The 22,991-nt window shown below is 43.3% G+C and overlaps 2 protein-coding genes across 6 annotated transcripts in view; both read left to right on the top strand.

Annotated features, from left to right (window-relative positions):
- The first annotated feature begins 41 nt into the window (after window positions 1-41).
- Window positions 42-6,421, top strand: dnai2b (dynein, axonemal, intermediate chain 2b). 4 transcript variants are annotated; one of them, XR_013129958.1, is made up of 13 exons: window positions 42-307; window positions 787-977; window positions 1,534-1,695; window positions 2,004-2,125; window positions 2,239-2,381; window positions 2,651-2,764; window positions 2,958-3,097; window positions 3,303-3,425; window positions 3,534-3,757; window positions 4,214-4,349; window positions 4,607-4,753; window positions 5,237-5,901; window positions 6,204-6,295. XR_013129958.1 is itself a non-coding variant. In XM_076999634.1 (13 exons), the coding sequence occupies exons 2-13, from the start codon at window positions 795-797 to the stop codon at window positions 6,228-6,230; spliced, it is 1,749 nt and encodes a 582-aa protein (XP_076855749.1). In that variant the 5' UTR covers window positions 42-307; window positions 787-794; the 3' UTR covers window positions 6,231-6,421. The 4 variants fall into 4 exon arrangements, 3 of the variants coding, with proteins under 3 accessions (XP_076855749.1, XP_076855751.1, XP_076855750.1); XM_076999634.1 differs by having other exon boundaries at window positions 5,237-5,464; window positions 6,204-6,421; XM_076999636.1 differs by having other exon boundaries at window positions 5,237-5,464; window positions 5,767-6,421.
- A 371-nt stretch (window positions 6,422-6,792) lies between these two features.
- kif19 (kinesin family member 19) overlaps window positions 6,793-22,991 on the top strand; it is a 35,625-nt gene continuing 19,426 nt past the window's right edge. For both annotated transcript variants that reach the window (XM_076999633.1, XM_076999632.1), the window contains exons 1-2: window positions 6,793-7,364; window positions 8,164-8,244. In XM_076999633.1, the coding sequence (XP_076855748.1) occupies window positions 7,326-7,364; window positions 8,164-8,244 (120 nt within the window). In that variant the 5' untranslated portion in view covers window positions 6,793-7,325. The remainder of the gene's footprint in view (window positions 7,365-8,163; window positions 8,245-22,991) is intronic.

Genomic DNA, 22,991 nt, shown 5'->3' with positions numbered 1-22,991 from the left:
GCACCATCTACTGTTATGGTGTGACAGTCGCCTGTGTGCGTTTCACACTTGTTGATTTGAACATTTAATCCATAATCTACAAGAGGAAGACAACCATGGCTAAATTACATTGCAAAGGACATATATAATGTAAGATTGTCTAAAAACTACGTAGGTCAATGAAACGTTTACAACGTATATCTTCCGGAAGTGGGCAGGGGCTGTTGCTATGATACAGAAAACTTCTGAGTGAGACATGAAATTACAGCAAAGTCTAATGAAAGTGTAGAAAAACGCGGTTTATGCATTCGTACAACTGAGGGTCCAGGTAAGGATTTCACAGCACGTAACCTACTGTTTTAGTGACAAACTGTCGCCATTCTTGCGCTTGCTCATACTTTGCCCACATTATATGGTAGAGCAGCAGGTCTTTGGTGCTACCTAGTTAGTTAGGGTAGCTGTCCGTTAACTATTCTATAACGTCAGAACGTCGTATATTTAACAGGTCGCTTCGTTGTCTAACATTTCAATAATTTGCTAGCTAATCTAATGTTTTTTACTTTTCGTTTGCCCTTTTCGAAGTCACTGCTTGCAATAGTTTGTAAACACTATGTATTTGCAATCATTTCTTATGTTGAAACAAATGCCGTTATAAAATGAACCTAAGTAGCTATTTAGCTAGCTTGTGTGTGTATATATATATATATATATATATATATATATGCCTTATAGCATATATATCTGATATTTATGTTAGTCCAAAATTCATTCATATCCAAACAACTGGATTAATCACTTGACTTGTAGGACTCATCATGGAGATTGTGTTTGTGTACACCAAGAAGCGCAGTGAGTTCGGCCGCCAGTGTAACTTTTCGGATAAGGCGGCAGAGCTGCATGTGGACATCCTGCCTGACCCGTCACTCGCTGCCAGCTTCATAGACAGGGACCCCTGTGATGTGGCCATACAGTGCACACAGGAAATGTCAGAACATGAGGTTAGTGGAAGAAATTTCAGAGCACAGTTTATAATAATAATAATAATAATAATAATAATAATAATTTTTATAAGCTCCTTTCACAACACTCAAGGACACTTTACAAGAAAAAAAAAACAAAAACATGCAAAAGAACAAAAAACGCACTAAAGGACACAAAACATAGAGATGATGTAGAAGAGGAGGATCTGAACAAGCGGGAGGAAGATACGATATTGAGAATATTTGACAGATATGAGTTCATAGAACCCTTCCACTATTTAGTCCACCATTGCTCATCACTATGCATTTTAAAGTTTTTCTTACTCTTAGCCCAAATCCCTAATTACAGTATAACCTAAGACGAAAATTTTCTTGGTAGCTGAATAAACTCCTGAATTGCAGGAGTAATACTTCAACATGTCATCAGTAGGATTAAACTTACGGTTTAATCATGGTTCCACTTTAAGTTTCTACAGATCAAGAACATATCCTATTAGAATACATACATTGAGATGCGTATGGATAGACAGTCAGTGTATGTCATAAGCTAACTTGACTTCATTCACTTTTTCAGGTTAACACAGAGCGTTTTGATTCTGAGGCATGTGGCATAAATCATGTGGAAGGAGGATGGCCAAAAGATGTCAATCCTCAGGAAATGGAACAAACAATTCGCTACAGAAAGAAAGTTGAAAAAGATGAGAACTATGTGAATACCATCATACAGCTGGGGAGTGTGAGTGTTGTATAAAAAACAAACACGCAACCAAGCACAAAAGCTCACAAACCCTAACAAAACTAAAATTTTAGACCTGTGTTATGAATGCTTAAAACATGTTTGAGAAAGGTTGAGCAGGTTTGAGTAAACTGACTAGAGAATGAGAGATGAAATTGAACCCTGTAGGTGTAAGTTGGTTTAAGCATTTATATAAAGAAGGCCTAAATTCAGAAAGAAGGTCTAAATTATACCAAAAAAAGAGTTACAAAGCTGCTGTGAATAATTGGAATCTTTCCATCACAGATCTGTGTTTCTCCCTGCTCTAGCATATGGAACACTGCATCAAACAGAACAACGCCATTGACATTTATCAGGAATACTTTGAAGAGGAAGAGATAGTTGAAGAAACAGAGGAACAACCTTCAGCCAAAACTGTCAATGTTTTCAGGTGACCCAGCTGATACTCATAATGGTACTTGGCCTATCATGATTACTGGTTGGATGAGAACTGCGATTTTCCTGATTATAATCCTCAGTGTCTCTGATCTTGTCTATGTTCAGGGACCCTAATGAGGTGAAACGCACTGCCACTAGCCTGTCATGGCACCCTGATGGCAGCCGTAAATTGGCTGTGGCATACTCCTCTTTGGAGTTCCAGAAAGTCACCAAAGACATGTGTTATGATTCCTATATCTGGGACATTGGTATGCCAAACTACCGGTTCTGTTCTGGTTCTTGTATTACTGCGACTAAATATGGGAAAAGGCAGTACAGGCCAGGGAGTTGAATGTACATGAATGTTTTTTTGCTTGCATACTGCTTCACATTTGTGAAATGTCCTCAAATAGTCTCGGTTAATGCAGGTGATATTATAATTTGCAGACATGTCAAAGACTATAATTTTATGTATATAATTAGTATGCTAAATACTGCAGTATTCTGAGGGCAAGGGCACACTCTCTTTCCTTTTCAGAGAATCCCAATAAACCTGAGATGACTCTAAAACCTGTTTCTCCGCTTGTGTGTTTGGAGTACAACCCCAAAGACTCTCACATCCTAATTGGAGGGAGCTACAATGGGCAGATTGGTGGGGACAAACTTATTGGTTCTGCATCACTGACCTCCCCTTCTTTATGTCTTTCTTAATGGAGATGTTCTTTTTTTTAATTATGTAGAAATGTTGTTGCCTTACACCACATTTTGGGCTCACTTAAAACCTTGCCTCTAGATATATGAATATCTGAAAAGTCAATACTAAACTGTGTGTGGATTCTTTGTAGCCTACTGGGACACGCGTAAAGGTAGCCAGCCAGTTGAGATGTCTGCTATGGAGCACAGCCATAGAGACCCTGTCTATAAGGTTATCTGGCTGCAATCAAAGACTGGCACTGACTCCTTCTCAGCTTCCACTGATGGTCAGGTCAGTACACAGTTTACACACTGAGTAATTTCAGGGCCCAGGATCACTTAACTGGGTTAAGGACAGTTTAATTCTTATGTTTGTATTGCTGTTTGCACATATCAAATGTACTTACCATATGATACCCTATGGTCCCCTATATAATTTTACATCTCTCCTTGATATAAGGCATTTATAATAGATATACTATGATAAAATACTTCAGGTGCTGTGGTGGGATATTCGTAAGATGAGTGAACCCACAGAAAGATTGGTGCTGGACCCCAGCAAGAAGGGCAACCTGGATAATGCCCTAGGAGCTATCTCACTGGAGTTTGAAACCACTATGGTGAGGGTTTTCTTTTGTGATTACTGTACTATGAGTGCCAAAATTAGTCATTGCTTTCCACATTAGCACCACAGATTGAATGTGAATGGTCTTTTTTCCCTTTACCAGCCCACAAAGTTCATGGTTGGGACGGAGCAGGGACTGGTGGTCTCATGTAATCGTAAAGCAAAAACACCTGCAGAGAAAATTGTTTGTACATATAGTGGCCACCATGGACCCATCTACGCCCTGCAGAGGAACCCTTTCTTCCCTAAGAACTTTCTGACTGTGGCTGACTGGACTGCCCGCATCTGGTCTGAGGACATTAGAGAATCCTCCATCATGTGGACCAAGTAAGGGCCCTTAAATACTACTAATAGCAGGTCTGCAGAGGTGGAGCTGAACCTGTAAGGATCAGCATTAATTCAGGTCACCCAAATACCAAGAAGCAAATCAATAGTAATAGTGAGAGATAAATAGGTTAGTTGCTTTTAAATTTACAGTTTGGCCCTTATTTCCAAGATAGAGTAATATATAATATCTGTAAAATGTGAAATATTATTCATCATATTTCAGTATCCATTATTCAGGCTGAATGAACAGTCCAGTGCAATGTTTCCCCTTTTCTACATTCGAATGCAATACAGAGTAATGAATGTGAAGGTGATAAGCAGTGATGTGTTATTAAAGGATGATCATGTGCAGTGAACAACACAAAATATATGTAGTACTACATTTCTAACTAAATGTAACAGTTTCAGTCCAACGGCCTCAAATTACATTTTTATAAAGTGTATCCATATCTGCAGATACCACATGGCCTACCTGTCAGATGGATGTTGGAGTCCTGCGAGACCTGCTGTCTTTTTCACTGTTAAAATGGATGGCACCCTAGACATATGGGACTTTCTGTTCAAGCAGAATGACCCCACACTCAGTCTTAAAGTAGGTGCCTAAATCTATGACTTGGTCTAGCCTTCTAATTCAAATCTATGAATCTGCCTTACAAAACAACATTAACTGCTTGCAAGGAACCTCCTTAATTTTTTTTTATAAAGGTTTATTCAAAAGTATTGTATAGTATCTGTAATATTCCACTACTGTAACTGTTTTCATAAATACTTAAGTGCCACTTTAACACAAATACAAGTTCTCTGGATTATGGCTGTATATCTTTAATTGGATAATTATGTTTGTGCTAGGTGTGCGATGAGGCTCTGTACAGCATACGTGTGCAGGATAATGGACGTTTGCTGGGCTGCGGTTCACAGCAGGGCACAGCCACTCTGCTAGAGATCTCACCAGGCCTCTGCACATTGCAGAAAAATGAAAAGGCCTTGGCCACAGCGGTGAGACACACACACACACACACACACACACACACACACACACACACACGTAGAACAAGTAGAACACAGAACCTCATCTGTTCTTACAATATCCAACAGTCGATATGCTTAAATGCTCAAAATGACTTTACTGGTTCTTGACGTATATGAAGAATTTTGGAAATGGTGAGATAAGCATAAAGTGTTTTAATATTTTAAAATGTGTGCCATTCTATTTTGCAGTCTGTGTAACTAAAAAAAATTAATAAAATAAAATGGGCATGACCAAATGCATTCAGGATTTCCTACTGAGTGATTTTCTTATGTCTCTTTAAAAAAAAATAGAAAATATAATTAGTTTCAATGGATAACTACAAGAATGTCCAGATGTTGGTGATGTCGGCACCCCTGCGGAAAGCTGAATAACGTTCATCTGAGCAATGCTTATGAAGTGAAATGACAGGGTGTAAGCATCTCTTTGTGTACATCTGTGTTTGCTGGCAGATGTTTGAACGGGAAACGAAGCGGGAGAAGATTCTGGAGGCGCGTCACAGAGAGATGCGTCTGAAGGAGCGCAGCCGCTCGGAGCAGAGCAAGGAGGACGACGCCAGAGACGGAGAAGGAGAGGAGAGTGCAGAGGAGCTGGTGGCCCGTGCCGAGAGAGAGTTCTATGACGTGGTGGAGGCTGAGATGAAGAAAAGGGGGAAAGATGAGAAGAAGGAGAAAGATGAGGTCAGGAATGGAGAGAAATGAAAGTTCAAGGGTTATACAAGAAAAATCAAAACACAATATTCAATTATATTTTCACAATATTCAAGTGTGATACTTGATTGCACAAAGTAGATAAATTCCATTTGTCTCGAGAGAACCGAAGGCAAAATTAGGTGAAACAGTTTCAAATGTTTCACTGACTATTTCAAATACATCCAGTCAGGAATTCCAGTAGTAGAAGGTAATTCGTCCATTGGGAATATAGGTTGGTTTTTAGTTTATGGTGCACGTCATCTGCCACAGTCTTTCCTCCCCTCATATAGTGACATGACCGATGTAATTGTCCTGTGTTGTGGAGAGATTGCATCCAGCTTTGGTCCACTGCTCCATTAAGATAAGCCTCCCATTCCCTATATATAGTACCACATACTCAGCTGGAACATAGAAGCATTGTGCAGGTCAGAAGGAAAAATCAATAACGCCCTTCTTGGTCTTGCCTATAGCATTATATGTGAAATATTAATTGATAACCAGCTATGTATTAATGCTTACATAAGCGCCTCTGAGTTTCGATCAGAAGATGTTTACAGAAACAGTAACTATTGTGCTCTAGCCAGTATAGTGATAGATTTTGCCATCTGTGTGGTACAATGTCATTATATCCGTCATGAAGCCATTTTCTGACAGCTGTAAAATGTAGGACCGTTAACACATTGTTAGGTGCAGTGTTTTCAGAGTTGAATATTTTGTTGCTCTGCAGGAGAAAGATGTGTGTGAAGAGTCATGAGAGGAAGCAGCACCAGAACATCTTCACCTGTTCCCATCATCCTCACAGAGCTCTCAGGAATAAAGAACAGAAACATACTATATGCCTGTTGACTCTTTCATAAAACATTTATGCAGTTAACTGCAGGGCTCTAGTAGTAACTGAAGCAAAGCAAAAGTTTATTAAAGAACATTTTGTTTTTTCCTCTGCAATTTTTATGTAATCTTTTTGCAGCAAGGGTGTTGTTACTTTGTTTAACTGAGGATCAATATTCACAAAGTATATTCAGTGCAAGAAAGGGATTTAAAATATATCACAAAATGTAAATGATATGGTTTGGATGTCAGCTCACTTGCTTGACTGAACTGAACTCTGGGTAGAACCCCAACACTGCAGCTTTCGGATTTGTTTTAATACATTGGCATTGCTATAATTTAACATATTTATGTTTGTTACTAAATATCGATATATTCTGCTTGAGGTAACAGGCCTTGTTTAAAATGCTGATGGAGTTTACGGTTTTATAACTTCAAACACACAAAAAATGAAAGCTTGCAGCCAGCAGGTGCCGCAGTAAACACGGTCTGGTGGTTGTGTACCTGGAGTTGAGGACGCGACTGCGTTTAATGACGGGTTAACTATACAACCTCATGGAGAATGGCGTTAGGAAGGCTACACTTCACTACCGATCTCTAAGGGGACAGGAAACAACAGCAATCGCTTCACAGGGAATGGGAAGGCAGTGAAGTACGGGGGAGCTGGCGAAAAGTGCCGTGAGCGCTTTCCTGCTCCGATTAGGACATAAACGAGAATAGACTATACTATTTGAACAGTATTTGAGAGAGACGATAGGTATATTTTGAGCCGGATAGTCGCCGATAGTTCCGTGGTACTGATAAAAGAATTTGGCGTGCGAACAGGTGCGTTCCGTGATAGCTTCTCTACGCACAAAAGACGCATTTTGCGCTTGATGCAGATGCGTCGCAGAACACAAGACAGGTAGTTTGTCGTGTAAGCCAGTGCTGGCATTGCAAAGGGTATTTTGTGTATCGTCCCAATGAGGTTGATATATATAATTTCACAAGAAATACTAAGCCTTTCTGAGTTTATGTTGTCATGAAGGATACCGGAGAATCGAAGGACCACCAACTAACAGTAAGTAGCTAATATATAGCCTAGCTTACTGTGCCAGCCTTGTGTCTCGGATGTCATAACCTTCTTTCTAATTTAAGTTGTCGCTTTTTATCACGTTTTTCTAATTCTATTTAACTACACATACTTAAATAACTGCTAAATGCTGTCATGCGGATTTCTACGTTATCATTTGTTTTATTACATACTACATATCGCATGAATTATTGCAGTAATTTTGACTGAGAGGGTCCACACACCACTGTCCCAGTGCATCTATTCTTTGTTATGAGTCCAAACTGGGTATACTAACCCAGAGATCCAGCGTTGGGGAGTTTTATGCTTGTTTTCCATTGATCTTTTGGCCCTAAACTGAATAATTCACATGACCAGTTCCAGTTCCCTCTCACTTCTTCCTCTGGCAGCACCAAACTGGACCAGCCATCAGTCATAGCAGAGCCTTTGAAATGGTAGTTAGAATGCAGAGAGGTAGGCCTATTGCATGTCAAGTAAAGGAGGACCCAACCTGGGCCCATCAACTTCAACACCAACAATATTAGACCAAAGCAGGCAAACTGCAAATGTGACTCAAAATGGGATCTTATGCTCAAAAGTCAATTACTTTCACAGAATGCCATAACACCTGATATTTTATATGACGCTCGTATCGTAAACATCCACTTGGGGCAGAGGTTAAAAAGTGTCAGCGTTTCTCACAGTGTGTTTTCTTTAGAGCTTACTCCTTTGCATCTGTCTTAAAAAGCTTGCGAAGTTCTGTTTTTTCTGGGCTGAAGCATGCTGTGCCTGAATATATGTTTTCCAGGTGGCCTTGCGAATTCGGCCTCTGAGCAATGTAGAGCAGGAGGAAGGAGCACGCATAGTCGCCCACCGAATTGACGACCAGGTGAGACTTTGGCCTCATTGTGTGCATGTACGCTTGAGTTTGTGGAAGAAATATATGTTATTTTAATTGTGCTCATGTTTATATACATCATGTTAAAGAAACAGCAAAAAATGTTACAGATATGTTTAAGCCTTAGCAACTTTTTACTGTGTATCACAAGTAACTGGACTGTAGGGGTTTGAACTTTCTTGATCAGCTATGTGTGGTCGCCTCATTTGATTAATACATAAAAGTACAAAATAAAGTTCTAGTTGTTTGCAGAAGAGTCATCTGCCTTGAAATCGGTTAGCTTTGGTCCTTAATATTACAGCAATATACCAACAAAACAAAAATATCACTAAACCAGGCTGTCAAAAGACTGAAAAACTCTGAATAAATTACTTTGATAAACATTATACAGTATTCTGTAGTGGTATTCAAAGTGGTATTTGGAACATGGTTAAGACCCCAGAGCATACCAGATAGTTTAGCAATGGTACACACCCTGTCAGGTCACAGAAAACCACAGCAGTGGATGTCCAATTGCTGTACACACCTTGTTCATCACTGGTTGGTTTGTGACCACAGTGGCTAGTGGATGGCAACAGATGGCCTATAGACTACTGTAGTGTGTGTTTCGAAACATGGTGGCTATTAAGTGTAGGTGCAACTACCCTTAAACTCAAGCTAGTAATCTGCTGTTTAATCCCATTGCTATTTCCTTCCAAATCCAAGGTGGTAAAGTGCAGAGTCAAAGCTTCGTAACTTATATCACGTATTCTGAACTCCCAAACATCACTCCTCCCAATCAGTCTGCTTAGTATGCATATAAATGAATTCATTGTACTTACAGAAAAGACAGTTAACAGTATGACTCAGCATGTCCACATTAGCAGGTTCCATTTGGCGTTCCGCTGTCCATGTGCCAAAGCTTAGATGAGCAGTGTGTTGTGTTGCATTGTCATATTTGTGCTGTGGAGAAATGGGCCTGAGATTTAAAAGTTGCATCTGTTCTAAACCCTGCATGTTGCAATGGTGTACGACCAAGTACACAATGTCATGCCGCTATTAGAATGAAAATCCTTTTTAAAGAATGTGTCTAATGAATCACAGCTATTTTGAAAATAAGGCAGTCTGAGACTCTGAGAATCTGATGCTAGCAGTGTTCACATATGTCTACAGGCTATGCCAAAGGTCTCCAGTGCATTTCTGCCTTATTTTTGTCATGATTCTAACTGGGGCTTAACACTGATAATTGGCTGTATTAATGGAATGATGAGGCCCAGCAGCAGTTTCATATCTCCGGGGTTTAAGTTTAATTGGGCCATACTCTGGTGCTATGCTAATTCATATGGGTGTGATCACTGGCAGAAGGATAGCTAGTTCCCCTTCTGCTGGTGGCAACAATGCCGCTGATGGTGCTACCTGTGAAAATAATTATTCATCCATAATGTTTTTTTTATATTGAAATATTGATATTGAGTATTGAGATTATTTGTGGTCTAATAGCTAGGCAATACCACAGACTACCATACAGAGTGTGTGATAAATGTATATGGTGTATGTTAGTGCAAAAACAATACTAAGCATGATACTTCATGATACTAAAATAAGAGTCCTGACTGTGGAGAATAACACAGAGCACTAGATAACAAGATGGACAGATAGAGTTAAAGGCTGCATTTAGCACACAAGATTGCATTGCATTTAAAACTTAAACTCTATGTTCAAACTCAGTCTTTTCTTTAAGTAATTTGGAGTTGCATTAATAACAGATCCAGAATGGCTTGTGAGTCATTTCTAATTAGATTTCTTAGTGTGGGTCTAGTAGCTGATGGTGGGGCAGTGTGTTTACATTGGAGAGCTTAGGTTCATTAGAGCAAACAGGTTGTGCAGGTGGTGATGGGATTGTACTGGTAGTGATTAGCCGTGCTCACACGTACACAAGGGCTTATGTACTTTGTATTGTGTTTGTGCAGCCAGACACATGAATGGAGTGGATAAAGACAAAGTCAAGCAGGGGTCCCACTCTTTCACACATGGAGCTTATTGGATTTGTACTGTCAGTCTCATATGTAATGTCCCAATTCATTGGTTGATATTGATACAATACACAAAATTGTCTAAATAGTGCATCAGAAGTAATAAAAAACTACTTTATGATATGACAAATTAAAATATGTTTGGTAAGTACAACAACATGCTCTCTCTCACAACACAAACTTGTTGTTATGGACACACACTAGCCCACGGTCACATCACCAAAAGCAATTAGCCAAATTTGCTGACTAACTAAAATAGAAACCTCACAACCATATGCCATATGGCTCTTGGCTGAGGCAGGTAAGTTTCATTTTGAGGTGGTGCACTCCTGGAGGCAGACGGTTTAGGGCGTAAGCCCCCTGAGTCTGAGCTCAGCTCTGGGGCTTTGCGGGGCTTAGACAACAACCATCTGCCCAGCTCCACCATCCCTCCTTACCTGCTGACCATACTGCCACAGAGCCACTATGGGTTTGGCCCTCATAGACACAACATGGAGCTTGTTTGGACTTTCCGCAGATCTGCTGTGTGCTAAGTGAACATAAATAGAACCTCATGCAATAGGTAATGTATGGGACTCAAGCCCCATAATAGGGTGTGATCGATAAACAGGCTGACAGATGGAGAGATGGAATTAGATAGATAGACAGACAGACAAATAGATAATTAATGTGTGTATATAGGTTACCCTTAATAGTTAACAATAACTATAGGAGTGTTACTGTGAACAGGCAAAGCAAGGTGCTGAGTTGCCTCATTGGTATGCATCATCAATGTGTAATGTCACTCAGGTAAGGCTGTTTGGTTGAAGAGAGAGAGAGAAGAAGGGAGCAGATGTCTGGATGTGTATCCAAAGCTCTGTGTAGATGGAAGTGACTGTAGACCAGCTCATTTACAACACATTACTCAACATTACTCATGTACTATAAGCGGTTCTGCAGTGATTATTGGGCACTGTCCATAGCAGCAGAACCTGTGGTATTTCAGTGTGTCCCTTTTATCTGGTAGACAACCTGCATAATTGTAGTATAGTTCAACCTATCCCTAAAACAATATAGCAAGATTTCCTTCACTCACTTCACAGCCTCAAAACAGAAGCTTCATTTTTGTTACAACCAAGGTGAATCACATCCTCATACTATCACTAGTATATGGCTGACAGCAGTAAAGACTGTGGGCAGGCTCTGGATATTGTGTTATTGTGTGGTACGCGTATCCTGTTGCTTTTACAGACTGTTAACTGAAGTCCTCAGCAGGCCTCCTGTGCTCTCCCTGTCTCTCTCTCTCTCTCTCTCCCCCTGTCTCTCTGTCTCTGTCTGTCTGTCTGTCTGTCTGTCTGTCTGTCTCTCTCTCTCTCTCTCTCTCTCTCTCTCTCTCTCTCTCTCTCTTTCTTTGTCTCTCATGCGCACACACACACACATGCACAGCCGAACACACAGGAGGGGAATGGTTTATAGGGAGGCCTCGTTGTCATGGTGATTCACAGGCAAGGTCAGAGCCATTGTTTGTTTCCTTTTTCCTTCTCTTGTGAGGTGGGGGTGGCTCTGATGGACAGGAGAGTGAGAGACAGGCAGCTCTGAGGGACAGGAGAGTGAGAGACAGGCAGCTCTGAGGGACAGGAGAGTGAGAGACAGGCAGCTCTGATGGACAGGAGAGTGAGAGACAGGCAGCTCTGAGGGACAGGAGAGTGAGAGACAGGCAGCTCTGAGGGACAGGAGAGTGAGACAGGCAGCTCTGAGGGACAGGAGAGTGAGAGACAGGCAGCTCTGAGGGACAGGAGATTGAGAGACAGGCAGCTCTGAGGGACAGGAGAGTGAGAGACAGGCAGTTCTGAGGGACAGGAGAGTGAGACAGGCAGCTCTGATGGACAGGAGAGTGAGAGCCAGGCAGCTCTGATGGACAGGAGAGTGAGAGACAGGCAGCTCTGATGGACAGGAGAGTGAGAGCCAGGCAGCTCTGATGGACAGGAGAGTGAGACAGGCAGCTCTGATGGACAGGAGAGTGAGAGACAGGCAGCTCTGATGGACAGGAGAGTGAGAGACAGGCAGCTCTGAGGGACAGGAGAGTGAGAGACGGGCAGCTCTGATGGACAGGAGAGTGAGAGACGGGCAGCTCTGAGGGACAGGAGAGTGAGAGACGGGCAGCTCTGATGGACAGGAGAGTGAGACAGGCAGCTCTGATGGACAGGAGAGTGAGAGACAGGCAGCTCTGATGGACAGGAGAGTGAGAGACAGGCAGCTCTGAGGGACAGGAGAGTGAGAGACAGGCAGCTCTGATGGACAGGAGAGTGAGAGACAGGCAGCTCTGAGGGACAGGAGAGTGAGAGACAGGCAGCTCTGAGGGACAGGAGAGTGAGAGACAGGCAGCTCTGATGGACAGGAGAGTGAGAGACAGGCAGCTCTGAGGGACAGGAGAGTGAGAGACAGGCAGCTCTGAGGGACAGGAGAGTGAGAGACAGGCAGCTCTGAGGGACAGGAGAGTGAGAGACAGGCCAACGTGTGGTGTCTGCTGAACGTGTGGTGTGTGAGGTGAGGTGTGATCAGCAGGCACTGTGAGGCAAAGATTTGTTCACCAGCACAAAATATCTTTTCCCTGACAGATGATTAAGAAGAATTTAGTCTCGGAATAGGGGAGAATGAGACTATTTGACTCTCTGTGTGTGTGTGTGTGTGTGTGTGTGTGTGTGTGTCTAAGTCTAAGACAGAGAAGGGATAGACCTCTGATCTTGACCGGTATAAAACAAAAGGCTGCATTCATCTGGCTCAGTGCAAACTTTACCTGATAACATGGCAAATTCCCTCCTTTGTGGACAACAAAGCGGCCTTGCTGAGTCTCCCGTATTCGGTTTCTGCCGTCTTCCTGCCCCTTCTGTTCCTTTGGAGCAGATTCAAATTGCTGTTACCTTGAGGCAGATAATAGTGAGAGGCCCTGAGCAGAAATAGCCCCCTGCTGGCCAGGGCACTGCCATTACACTGACATATCATCTCTCCACCTAGATCAAAGAAGTTCATTACCAATATAATTATGGCCAGGGGCTTTGAAAGCCCTCTTCTCCTTCCTTAATCTGTGCACTGTTCTCAGGGTCTCTGTTCAATGGCTGTGCTTTACCGCCTGGCATATTTTGGGCAGATAATAATTACTTGTCACAAATTGGCCCAGTGAGAGCTGAAAGAGGAGTTTCACCAAATAGCGGGCAGTGACTTTTATAGGTCTACTGTTTGAATAGGCCCAGAGCTGGAGCAAGGAATAACACTGCAAACAAAAACGGCCTTCAGTGGGCATGATTTAGTCTCGTTCCTGACCAGGGAAATGCCCACAGTTGGACTCCGCGCATTTACAGGTTGACTCCCTGCATTGTGTTTTTATGGTTCAGCTGAACTTAGTTTCCCTGTCCTGCTCTGTAAATGTCCCTCATTCCCAAATTCCCTCTTTGTTTGTTGTTTATTATTGTCAGGGCTTTTCCAGAGCCTTTAGCTCAGCCCTTATAGTCTTACCATTATTCTGGCCAGCCAGCGGGAGTAGTCTGTTCAGAGGGCATGTAGAATCCAGGAATTCCAACAAGTTCAGTGGAACCACTCAAAGCTGAGAATTTAAATATGGTGGCCCTTGCCCTGTTGGAGGCCTGACACTGAAAGTGTGTGTGGACGAGGTGCCAGTGACTACACGGGTATGGGTGGAGAGGAGCCTGCTTAAAATGGTCTCGTTAATAGACTAGCTGGCCCTAAAGAAGGCTGCAGTTAAGTGCATTGGGGCTCCTTGAAATGGAATGTAAAACTCATCTTCATGGCTGCTTTTCAAACTCTATCACTCTCTCCCTCCCTTTCTGGTCTCCTCTCCCTCTCCTGCTGTCTCTCCCTCCCTCTCTCTGTCCATCTCCCATTTTCTCTGTCTCTGTCTCCCTCCCTCTCTAGCTCTCTCCCTCTCTGTCTCTACATCCCACTCAGAATGGGACGAGATGGGGTCTGTCGATAAGCTGTTACCGTTGAAGCAGGAGAAAAGGCCGGGCACTCATTCTGACTGAAGGTCTAAAGGTGTCGTGTTAGATAATGTTAGCTGATTGATAATGGTTGCATGGCGTCACCTGGGACACGGCCTGGTTAGTTGTGTTAATGCAGTGTAGGCTGGTATATGGGCCGCTCTTCCTGTGTGGCTAATTGATACTTGTTGCACAAGGCTCAGCCTGGCCACCTTCAGTGAAAGTGTGTGTGTGTGTGTGTATGTGTGTGTCCGTGTGTGTGTGTGCGTGAGAGAGAGAGAGAGAGAGAGAGAGAGAGAGAGAGAGAGAGAGATGAGCAGTGCGGAGAACATGGAGAGATAAGAAGAAGGCGCATGCAATGATGGCTGGCCAAGCGACGCCCCAGAGATACCCAGAGATTACATGGGCAAGAACAATATAAGCAAACAAATAGGTCCCCCAGTATGATTAATGTAATTCACACAACCACATTAGTTAGGTCCCCCAGTATGAGTAATATAATTCATACAGCCACATCAGTGGCTTTATATTGTGTTTATATTTACAACTAAAGCTGAGGAATCTCTTCTATCACTGTTTAGACTTTTAATGTTTGTTTTTAATCAGGAATTTACACAGGTTAATAATTAATCAACCAAAACTTGGCTCTCTGAAATCTTGAAAAACTAGAGGTTTATCTAGTAAGCCTAAACAAATTACAATCAAACCAGCAATTTAAATGTACAGACTAAGATTTTGGCCAAAACATTTGTTAAAAAAACAGAAGAAAATTAAAACCTTAACCAACATGATCCTGCTCAATGCTTCATCTGTCAACATCAGCAGTGTGCCACGTACATCTATTACCCTTAGCTATTACCATGTGCTGCATTAGTGTGAATTGTCATGAATGTAGTAGTGTCTGTACTGAAGATTTTAGGCTGCATTCGACTCCCTGTGCAGCTGAGTGTCATCTAGCTCAAGCGCACCCAGCCCTGACACTCTGTAGGAATATCATCTGTTTTTTCATCTTTCCATGCTGTTGTTATTTTGCTCCAGCTAACATTTTCTAGCTACATTGGAACAGCACCACAAACCTAAACTTGACATCAGTCCTTTTTGGGGGAGATGCTAAAGACCTTCTATCCCTCCTTCAGCCAAGTCGTTGTCCATGACCCAGTTGTTGCCCACACTGGGACACAAGTCCTCAAAGGAGGAGCTTCCCGCCATCCTTGTTTGTATTGGTCTCACACTTCTGGACTTGACGAGAAAGAAAGTAAAAGCAAAATGGTGCCTTCTAATAAGCTCCCTGTAGACTTCACACCAAGCTTCATATTGATGATGATGACTTATTATTACTATGATGGTGAAAGCACATGGGTGTGAGTGTGTGCTGCTTCTCTCCGGGGTGCTTTCTCACTGTTGTTTTCCTTGATCTTTAAAAACGTTTCATGGGAGTCTCTAGATTCCCTGACATGGTGAGAAAAGGAATAAATAGATGTAGAAGTATTGATGTATTTTGTACATAATCGGCCAAGCAGAGCTGCAAAACGTATTCTAGACGTATATTTTTGTTTTAGAGTGAGCTTCCAAAACTATTAGCTTCTGATTAGTTTTAGGCAAATACAGTGATACTGAAACTATAGGCTAGTACCGACAAACAGCTACCCAAACAAAGCTATTTAGAAGATTGGTGGAGTGCTGCAGAAATTGTTGTCCTTCTGGAAGGTTCTCCTCTCTCCACAGAGCAGTGCTGAAGCTCTGTCAACCTTGTGACCATTGGGTGTTTCCTCCCTGACTAAGGCCCTTCTACCCTGATCACTCAGATTGGCCATGTGGCCAGCTATAGTGGTACCAAACCTCTTCCATTTACAGATTATGGAGGCCACTGTGCTCACTGGGACCTTCAGTGCTGCAGAATGTGTTCTGTTCCCTTCCCCAGATCTTTGCCTCAAAACAATATCAGAGGTCTACAGTAGGGCTGTCGCGATAACCGCAGTATAGCAATACCGCGCTATTGACGAGAAAATCGCAACGTACGGGAATTAACCGCAACAACCGCAATATTTGTGTTTTTTCCCATGCGAGGGGAAAGTGCCTGTGCAAGAGTTAAAGTCATTTTCCCATCAACCCCCTGTTATCATCCGGTGCGGCTGATCAACAATCCGTCTCCTTTTTTCAAAGATGGAAACTACGGCAGATGCTCTGGTCAAAAAACAAAACGCGACTTCGCCGGTTTGAGAGCATTTCGGGTTCAAGTCAAATCCACGCAGATCCACTCGCCTGGTGGCGCGTCAATGAGGCTAGATTTCCTCTGCTCTGCAAACTTGCCCGCAAGTACATGTGCATTTGTGCAACAAGCACACCATCAGAGCGAGTTTTTAGTACTGCCGGGAATATTGTTAGCCCTTTCCGCTCCTCACTGAAACCAGTGAAAGGTGAATATGTTGGTTTTCTTAGCGCGCAACAGGGACGTGACAACTCAGGTTTAAGCTGAGACGTTATTCTTCTGGTTAAGGAAAGATTTCGTTTTATTGATTTATTTATTAAAATCTCTTTTTGTGTTTAAAATCTCGTTTAAAATATTTACCCTACACTTTTAAGAAAGCGAAAGAGCATGGGTTCTTACTGCATCTCATTTGACTTCTGTGTTCTCTATTTGACAATAAACACATATTTAACTGCTCTTAAAACTGTGTCTTCTTCTTTAAAAACAATAAGAACCCCTTTACAATAAAAACAATAAAACAATTATATAGCTCTAAAATTAAGATTTTAGACGACAAATGACGCATATCGCGTCATACCGCATATCGCGGTGTTGAGCCACCATAAATAACCGCAGGGGAAATTCTTTCACCGCGACAGCCCTAGTCTACAGACAATTCCTTGGACTTCATGGCTCTGACATGTACTGTCAAATATGAGACATTATATACACATTATTATATATGTGTGTGCCTTTCCAAATCATGTCCAATCAACTGAATTTACCACAGATGATTTCAATCAAGTTACCTACTGAAGGATGGATAGTGGAAACAGGACACACCTGAGCTATATTTTGAGTGTCATGGCAAAGGCTGTGACTACTTATATATGTGACGGTGGCGCCAGAGAGACGGACGAGACACGAGTCCGGTTGTTCACACACAGTCACTTTAATTTAACAACAAGTATTGCGCAATCAGCGCACGATAAACACTCACACACAGCACACAACGTGCAGACTGTAGACAACGACGAGCACAAGACACTGCGCGAACGCACATTAAATAGACAGACCACATCAACCCCACGTGACGACGAGACGAGCCACAGGTGAGACGGATAATGACAAGACGCACCCGCACCCACAGAGAGACACTGACGCAGACGAATAGACGCAGACAACGTTAACACACGCCCCAAAGGAAGGGTTCGGGGACCGTAGCGTGACAGACGCCCCCACCAAGGGCACTACCCGTCCCGGGGTGCCAACAGGACCGAGTGCCCCGAACCCACATCGATGGGCGGATCCGAAGCACCCAGTCCTGCGTCTGGGAGATGACCGCCCTCGGTGGAGAGTCCGCCACCAACAGCTTAGAACACCCTCCCTGGGAAGACCGGGGAAAACACGTTAGACACGTTTAACGGGACGGACACAAACACACAAACAGGAACACTTACACACAGAGGAACAAACGGGAAAAAGGGGTTCGGTACACATACGGGCAGACTCACGAACACTGGGACAGACACACACGAAACAGGCGCCAGACTGCGCGCCAGGAGTAGAGCGATAAGGGGAGAGAGATCGAGAGATCGGGAGCTGCAGGTGCTGCAGCGAACGGTCCTCCTCCAGGCTTTGCTGCGCCGGGTGCAGCGCGGCGGGCGGACGCGCCGGGTGCAGCGCGGCGGGCGGACGCGCCGGGTGCAGCGCGGCGGGCGGACGCGCCGGGTGCAGCGCGGCGGGTGGACTCTCCCCCCAGCTGGCCGTATGGTACGCCTGTCTCGCTCTGCGACCGTCCTCTGGAGTCGACCGTGGGCTCTTCCACCTCCATCTCGGTCGCCTCGCTGTCCCGGCTCCAACTCATGGGCTGCTCCGGGCTGCCACCCCGGGAGCAGTCCATCCTCTCTCCTCCGGAGCGATCTGAGGACGGGGTCCACCTCCCCTTCACAGTCCCAGCAGAACACTCAGAGGGGTGCGGACTGCCCTCGTCCTCTGAGTAGAGTTCGCTGTCCGTGCACTCTGAGACGCCTGAGTGCACGGACGGAGGACGATCTTCCTCCTCTTCCTCACCGTAACCTACGGCAGGTGCGGAGTACTCCGACGGAGGGTAATCTTCGTACTCCCCCTCCTCCTCACCGTAGCCTACAGCCGATGCGGAGTACTCCGACGGAGGGTAATCGTCTTCGTACTCCTCCTCCTCACCACCGTAGTTAACGGTGGAGGCGTCGCAAACCGACGGAGGGTAATCCACCTCCTCTTCCTCACCATAGTTCACAGTGGAGGCGTCGCATATCGACGGAGGGTAGGCGTCTTCTCCCTCTTCACCCTCACCGTAGTATATGGCGGGGGCGGAACAAACCGAGGGAGCCTGGTCTTCCTCTTCGCCTTCCTCTTCCTCATCCTCGCCTTCCGAGCCCTCTTCTGAGAACTCGCCTTCCGGGGTTTTCTCGGTGGCGCATATCTCCACAGCACCTACCCATAGAGGTGAGAGGTCCCGGGAAGGCGAGGGGTGTCGCTCTCGCCACATTCGTTCCGCGGTCTCACGGAAATACACCGCCATCTCCGCGGTGGAGGACGCCTGAGCCTGACGCAGCATGAGCGCACAGACAGGGTCCTGCTGCATCATCTCAGGGGTCGCTGTGGTCTTGCGGTGCTGGGCAGGGGAAGAGGCGTGACATCGCTTGCTGGGCTTCTTGCCCTTCTTTGGTCGGGTCACGTAGCCTGGCATACTTGGGTGTCTCAGACGGCTCGTCGTTCTGTGACGGTGGCGCCAGAGAGACGGACGAGACACGAGTCCGGTTGTTCACACACAGTCACTTTAATTTAACAACAAGTATTGCGCAATCAGCGCACGATAAACACTCACACACAGCACACAACGTGCAGACTGTAGACAACGACGAGCACAAGACACTGCGCGAACGCACATTAAATAGACAGACCACATCAACCCCACGTGACGACGAGACGAGCCACAGGTGAGACGGATAATGACAAGACGCACCCGCACCCACAGAGAGACACTGACGCAGACGAATAGACGCAGACAACGTTAACACACGCCCCAAAGGAAGGGTTCGGGGACCGTAGCGTGACAATATACATGTGATTTCTTTAGTTTTTTTATTTTTAATAAATGTGCAAAAAGTCAAATACATTTTTTTTCACTTTGTCATTATGGGGCATTGTGTATAGAATTTTGAGGGGGGGAAATGTACCAGTAATCCATTCTAGAAAGCTGCACCATCACAAAATATGGGAAAAGTGAAGCGCTGTGAATTTCTGATGCACAGTATGTCCTGGCAGGTTGCCAGGTTCCGCCTCATAATCCTCCACTGTAGTGACTATGTGCTGGGGATAGGCTTAATGTTGTGAGGTTGTGAGGGACAGGCTAGTTTTTGTGAAGTTGTGAGGGACAGGCTTCTTCTTGTGCGGTTATGAGGGGTTGGCTTCTTGTTGTGAGGGACTGACTTCTTGTTGTGAAGTTCTGAGGATTGGCTTCTTGTCATGAGGTTGTGAAGGCTGGCTTCATGTCGAGGTTGTGAGAGACTGGCTTCTTGTTAGGAGGATGTGAGGGACTGGCTTGTTGTGAGGGACTGGCTTGTTGTCGTGAAGATGTGAGAACTGGCTTCTTTTGGGAGTCTTTTGGAAAGTGATACAATTGTATACAATCTTTTTACAGTGACCTTGGTTTGAACATTTGGTCTTATTAATCTCATTAATTTTTATTCTTTGTGTTGGTAATTTTGACTTTATTTGTATGCTTTTTACTTGGTAAATTGGACTTTACACCAAAAGACGTGATAAACTATAGTTTCCATGGTAATCTGTATTGGTCATTCATAGTCGGTTAAAATAAAGGTTCAGCACACTGTCTTGTGAATTTCATTAGTATGTGATAGAAACATAATTCTATCTTATATAGTCTATGCCATGTTTTTCTTTAAGGCCTGCCCACAATAAATCACTTTTTTTGCCCAACATATTTGGCCAGCTATTTGAATTAAAAATTTTTAATTTACTTTTTTTTTTATTTCTATAATTTAGATTTACAAATTAGAATTAGAAATAAAATATCTTGTCTTTTACAGAACATATTTTGTTGTATTATTTTCTTGTCTTGTGCCTGCCAAATGACTAAATGTGAATGTACTTGTTTGAAGCATTTCCCTGACCCACATAAGTTTGGCATTGATAGGATCTCATTGCTTTTTCTTTATTTGGCCTTCCTTTAAGCACACTGTGTACAGAGAGCATGTTGACCCAATGCATTTAAACTCTCCCAGACCCTGGGAGCTGATGTGTTTGGCATGGTCTCAGTAATCAGCCATTGTCCCAGTTAGTTGCTCAAAGCTGACGTTTATGTCATGACCCCACACTTACCTCTGACCTTGCTCTCTATCTTATATCACTGCATGACGTTAAAGACAGCAACAAAGCAACCTCCATAAAGGCTAATATGATACAACCCCAAAGTGTGTGTGTGTGTGTGTGTGTGTGTGTGTGTGTGTGTGTGTGTGTGTGTGTGTGTGTGTGTGTGTGTGTGTGTGTGTGTGTGTGTGTGTGTGTAAGGAGACACAAACAAAACATTTTATATAAATTAAACATTAATATATATTACATTAATTTATAAATTTATAATACATTATATATATATATATATATATATATATATATATATATATATATATATATATATATATATATATATATATATATAATTTATTATTAATTAATTTATATATATATATATATATATACATATATACATATATATATGTACATATATATATATATATATATATATATATATATATATATATATATATATATATATATATATAACTGTAAAACAAAACAAAACTAAAAAAATAGTAATTGGCTAACTAATTAATTGGTCAATCATTAATATTGTGCACATACACTCACTGGCCACTTTATTAGGTACACCTGTCAAACTGCTCATTAACGCAAATGTCGAATCAGCCAATCACATGGCAGCAACTCAATGCATTTAGGCATGGCCAAGACGATCTGCTGCAGTTCAAACCGAGCATCAGAATGGCGTAGAAAGGTGATTTAAATAACTTTGAACGTGGCATGGTTGTTGATGTCAGACAGGCTGGTCTGAGTATTTCACAAACTGCTGATCTACTGGGATTTTCACACACAACAATCCCTAGGGTTTACAGAGAATGGTCAAAAAAAGAGAAAATATCCAGTGAGTAGCAGTTCTGTGGGTGCAAATGCCTTGTTGATGCCAGAGGTCAGAGGAGAATGGCCAGACTGGTTCGAGCTGATAGAACAGCATCAGTATAACGTGCCATGTCATAAAGCGCAAATCATCTCTTACTGGTTTCTTGAACACAACAATGAGTTCACTGTACTCGAATGGCCTCCACAGTCACCAGATCTTAATTCAATAGAGCATCTTTGGGATGTGGTGGAATGGGAGATTCACATCATGGATGTGCAGCTGACAAATCTGCAGCAACTGTGTGATGCTATCATGTCAATATGGACCAGACTCTCTGAGGAATGTTTCCAGTACCTTGTTGAATCTATGCCATGAAGGATTAATGCATTTCTGAAGGCAAAAGGGGGTCCAACCCGGTACTAGCAATGTGCACCTTATAAAGTGGCCAGTGAGTGTAGTCTAGCTTCTGTCTGTAAAAACGAAACGGCAACAATTTTCTGCCAATTACTCCGACTTACAGTTTGTGATAAATGGCTTTATAAATTGTTCATCCTCACGGTATCTGAATTAGTTTATCTGCTCCTTTCTGACCATTGGTGTGCTCTGTACACTTGGGACAGGCATGTCAGGACCTGTTGAGCGTAGCCTCTCCTAGACAACACAGTGCACTGACCTGTGCAGTTAGAAAGGAAAATTGCCTGTACAGCTAAACTCACGCCTCTGAATACTGCTCATGTTAGACCAGCTTTTGTTCTTTACCACGTGGGATATGTGTGCGCTTATGAATGATGAATGAGTTGTGTACACACACTCACACACACACACACACACATATATATATATATATATATATATATATATATATATATATATATATATATGGGAAATATAAGAGAAAGGTCATGACCTTGAATCACCTATGTACCCACAATTAATAATTGCTCAGGAAACATTGCATTCTTCTGCAGCACATGCATTTCTGGAACACGGGAGGCACTGGAGTCTTGGAAAGAGTATCGCACTTCCAGGGGACTGTGGAATGAAGGTGCGGCATCCCATCAGATAGCTTTCACCTTCTCAAAGCTGGGCTCTCCTCGTAGGTCTTGGCCTTTTCAGGCTCCTTGAGCAGGCAGGGCCTTTTGTGTGCATTTGTTTGGCTCTTTTGTATGGCTGCAGCCTGGTGCGTCAGCCGTGCCCACCACGTCACTGGCGTAGTCTGCTTGTGGAGCCGTGTGGAGCACCTGGAGGCCACAAGGCTGGTGCTGGACTCCACATCCTCCGTCTCTGCTGCACACGGTTAGATGTTCTTAGAAAAGGTTAGAAAAGATTAATCACACCTTTGTTTATTTAAACTCAGAATGGCT

The sequence above is a fragment of the Brachyhypopomus gauderio genome, chromosome 3 (assembly GCF_052324685.1).
Source record: "Brachyhypopomus gauderio isolate BG-103 chromosome 3, BGAUD_0.2, whole genome shotgun sequence".
NCBI classification, from domain to species: Eukaryota; Metazoa; Chordata; class Actinopteri; order Gymnotiformes; family Hypopomidae; genus Brachyhypopomus; species Brachyhypopomus gauderio.
This window is presented reverse-complemented; position numbering and strand designations above follow the sequence as displayed.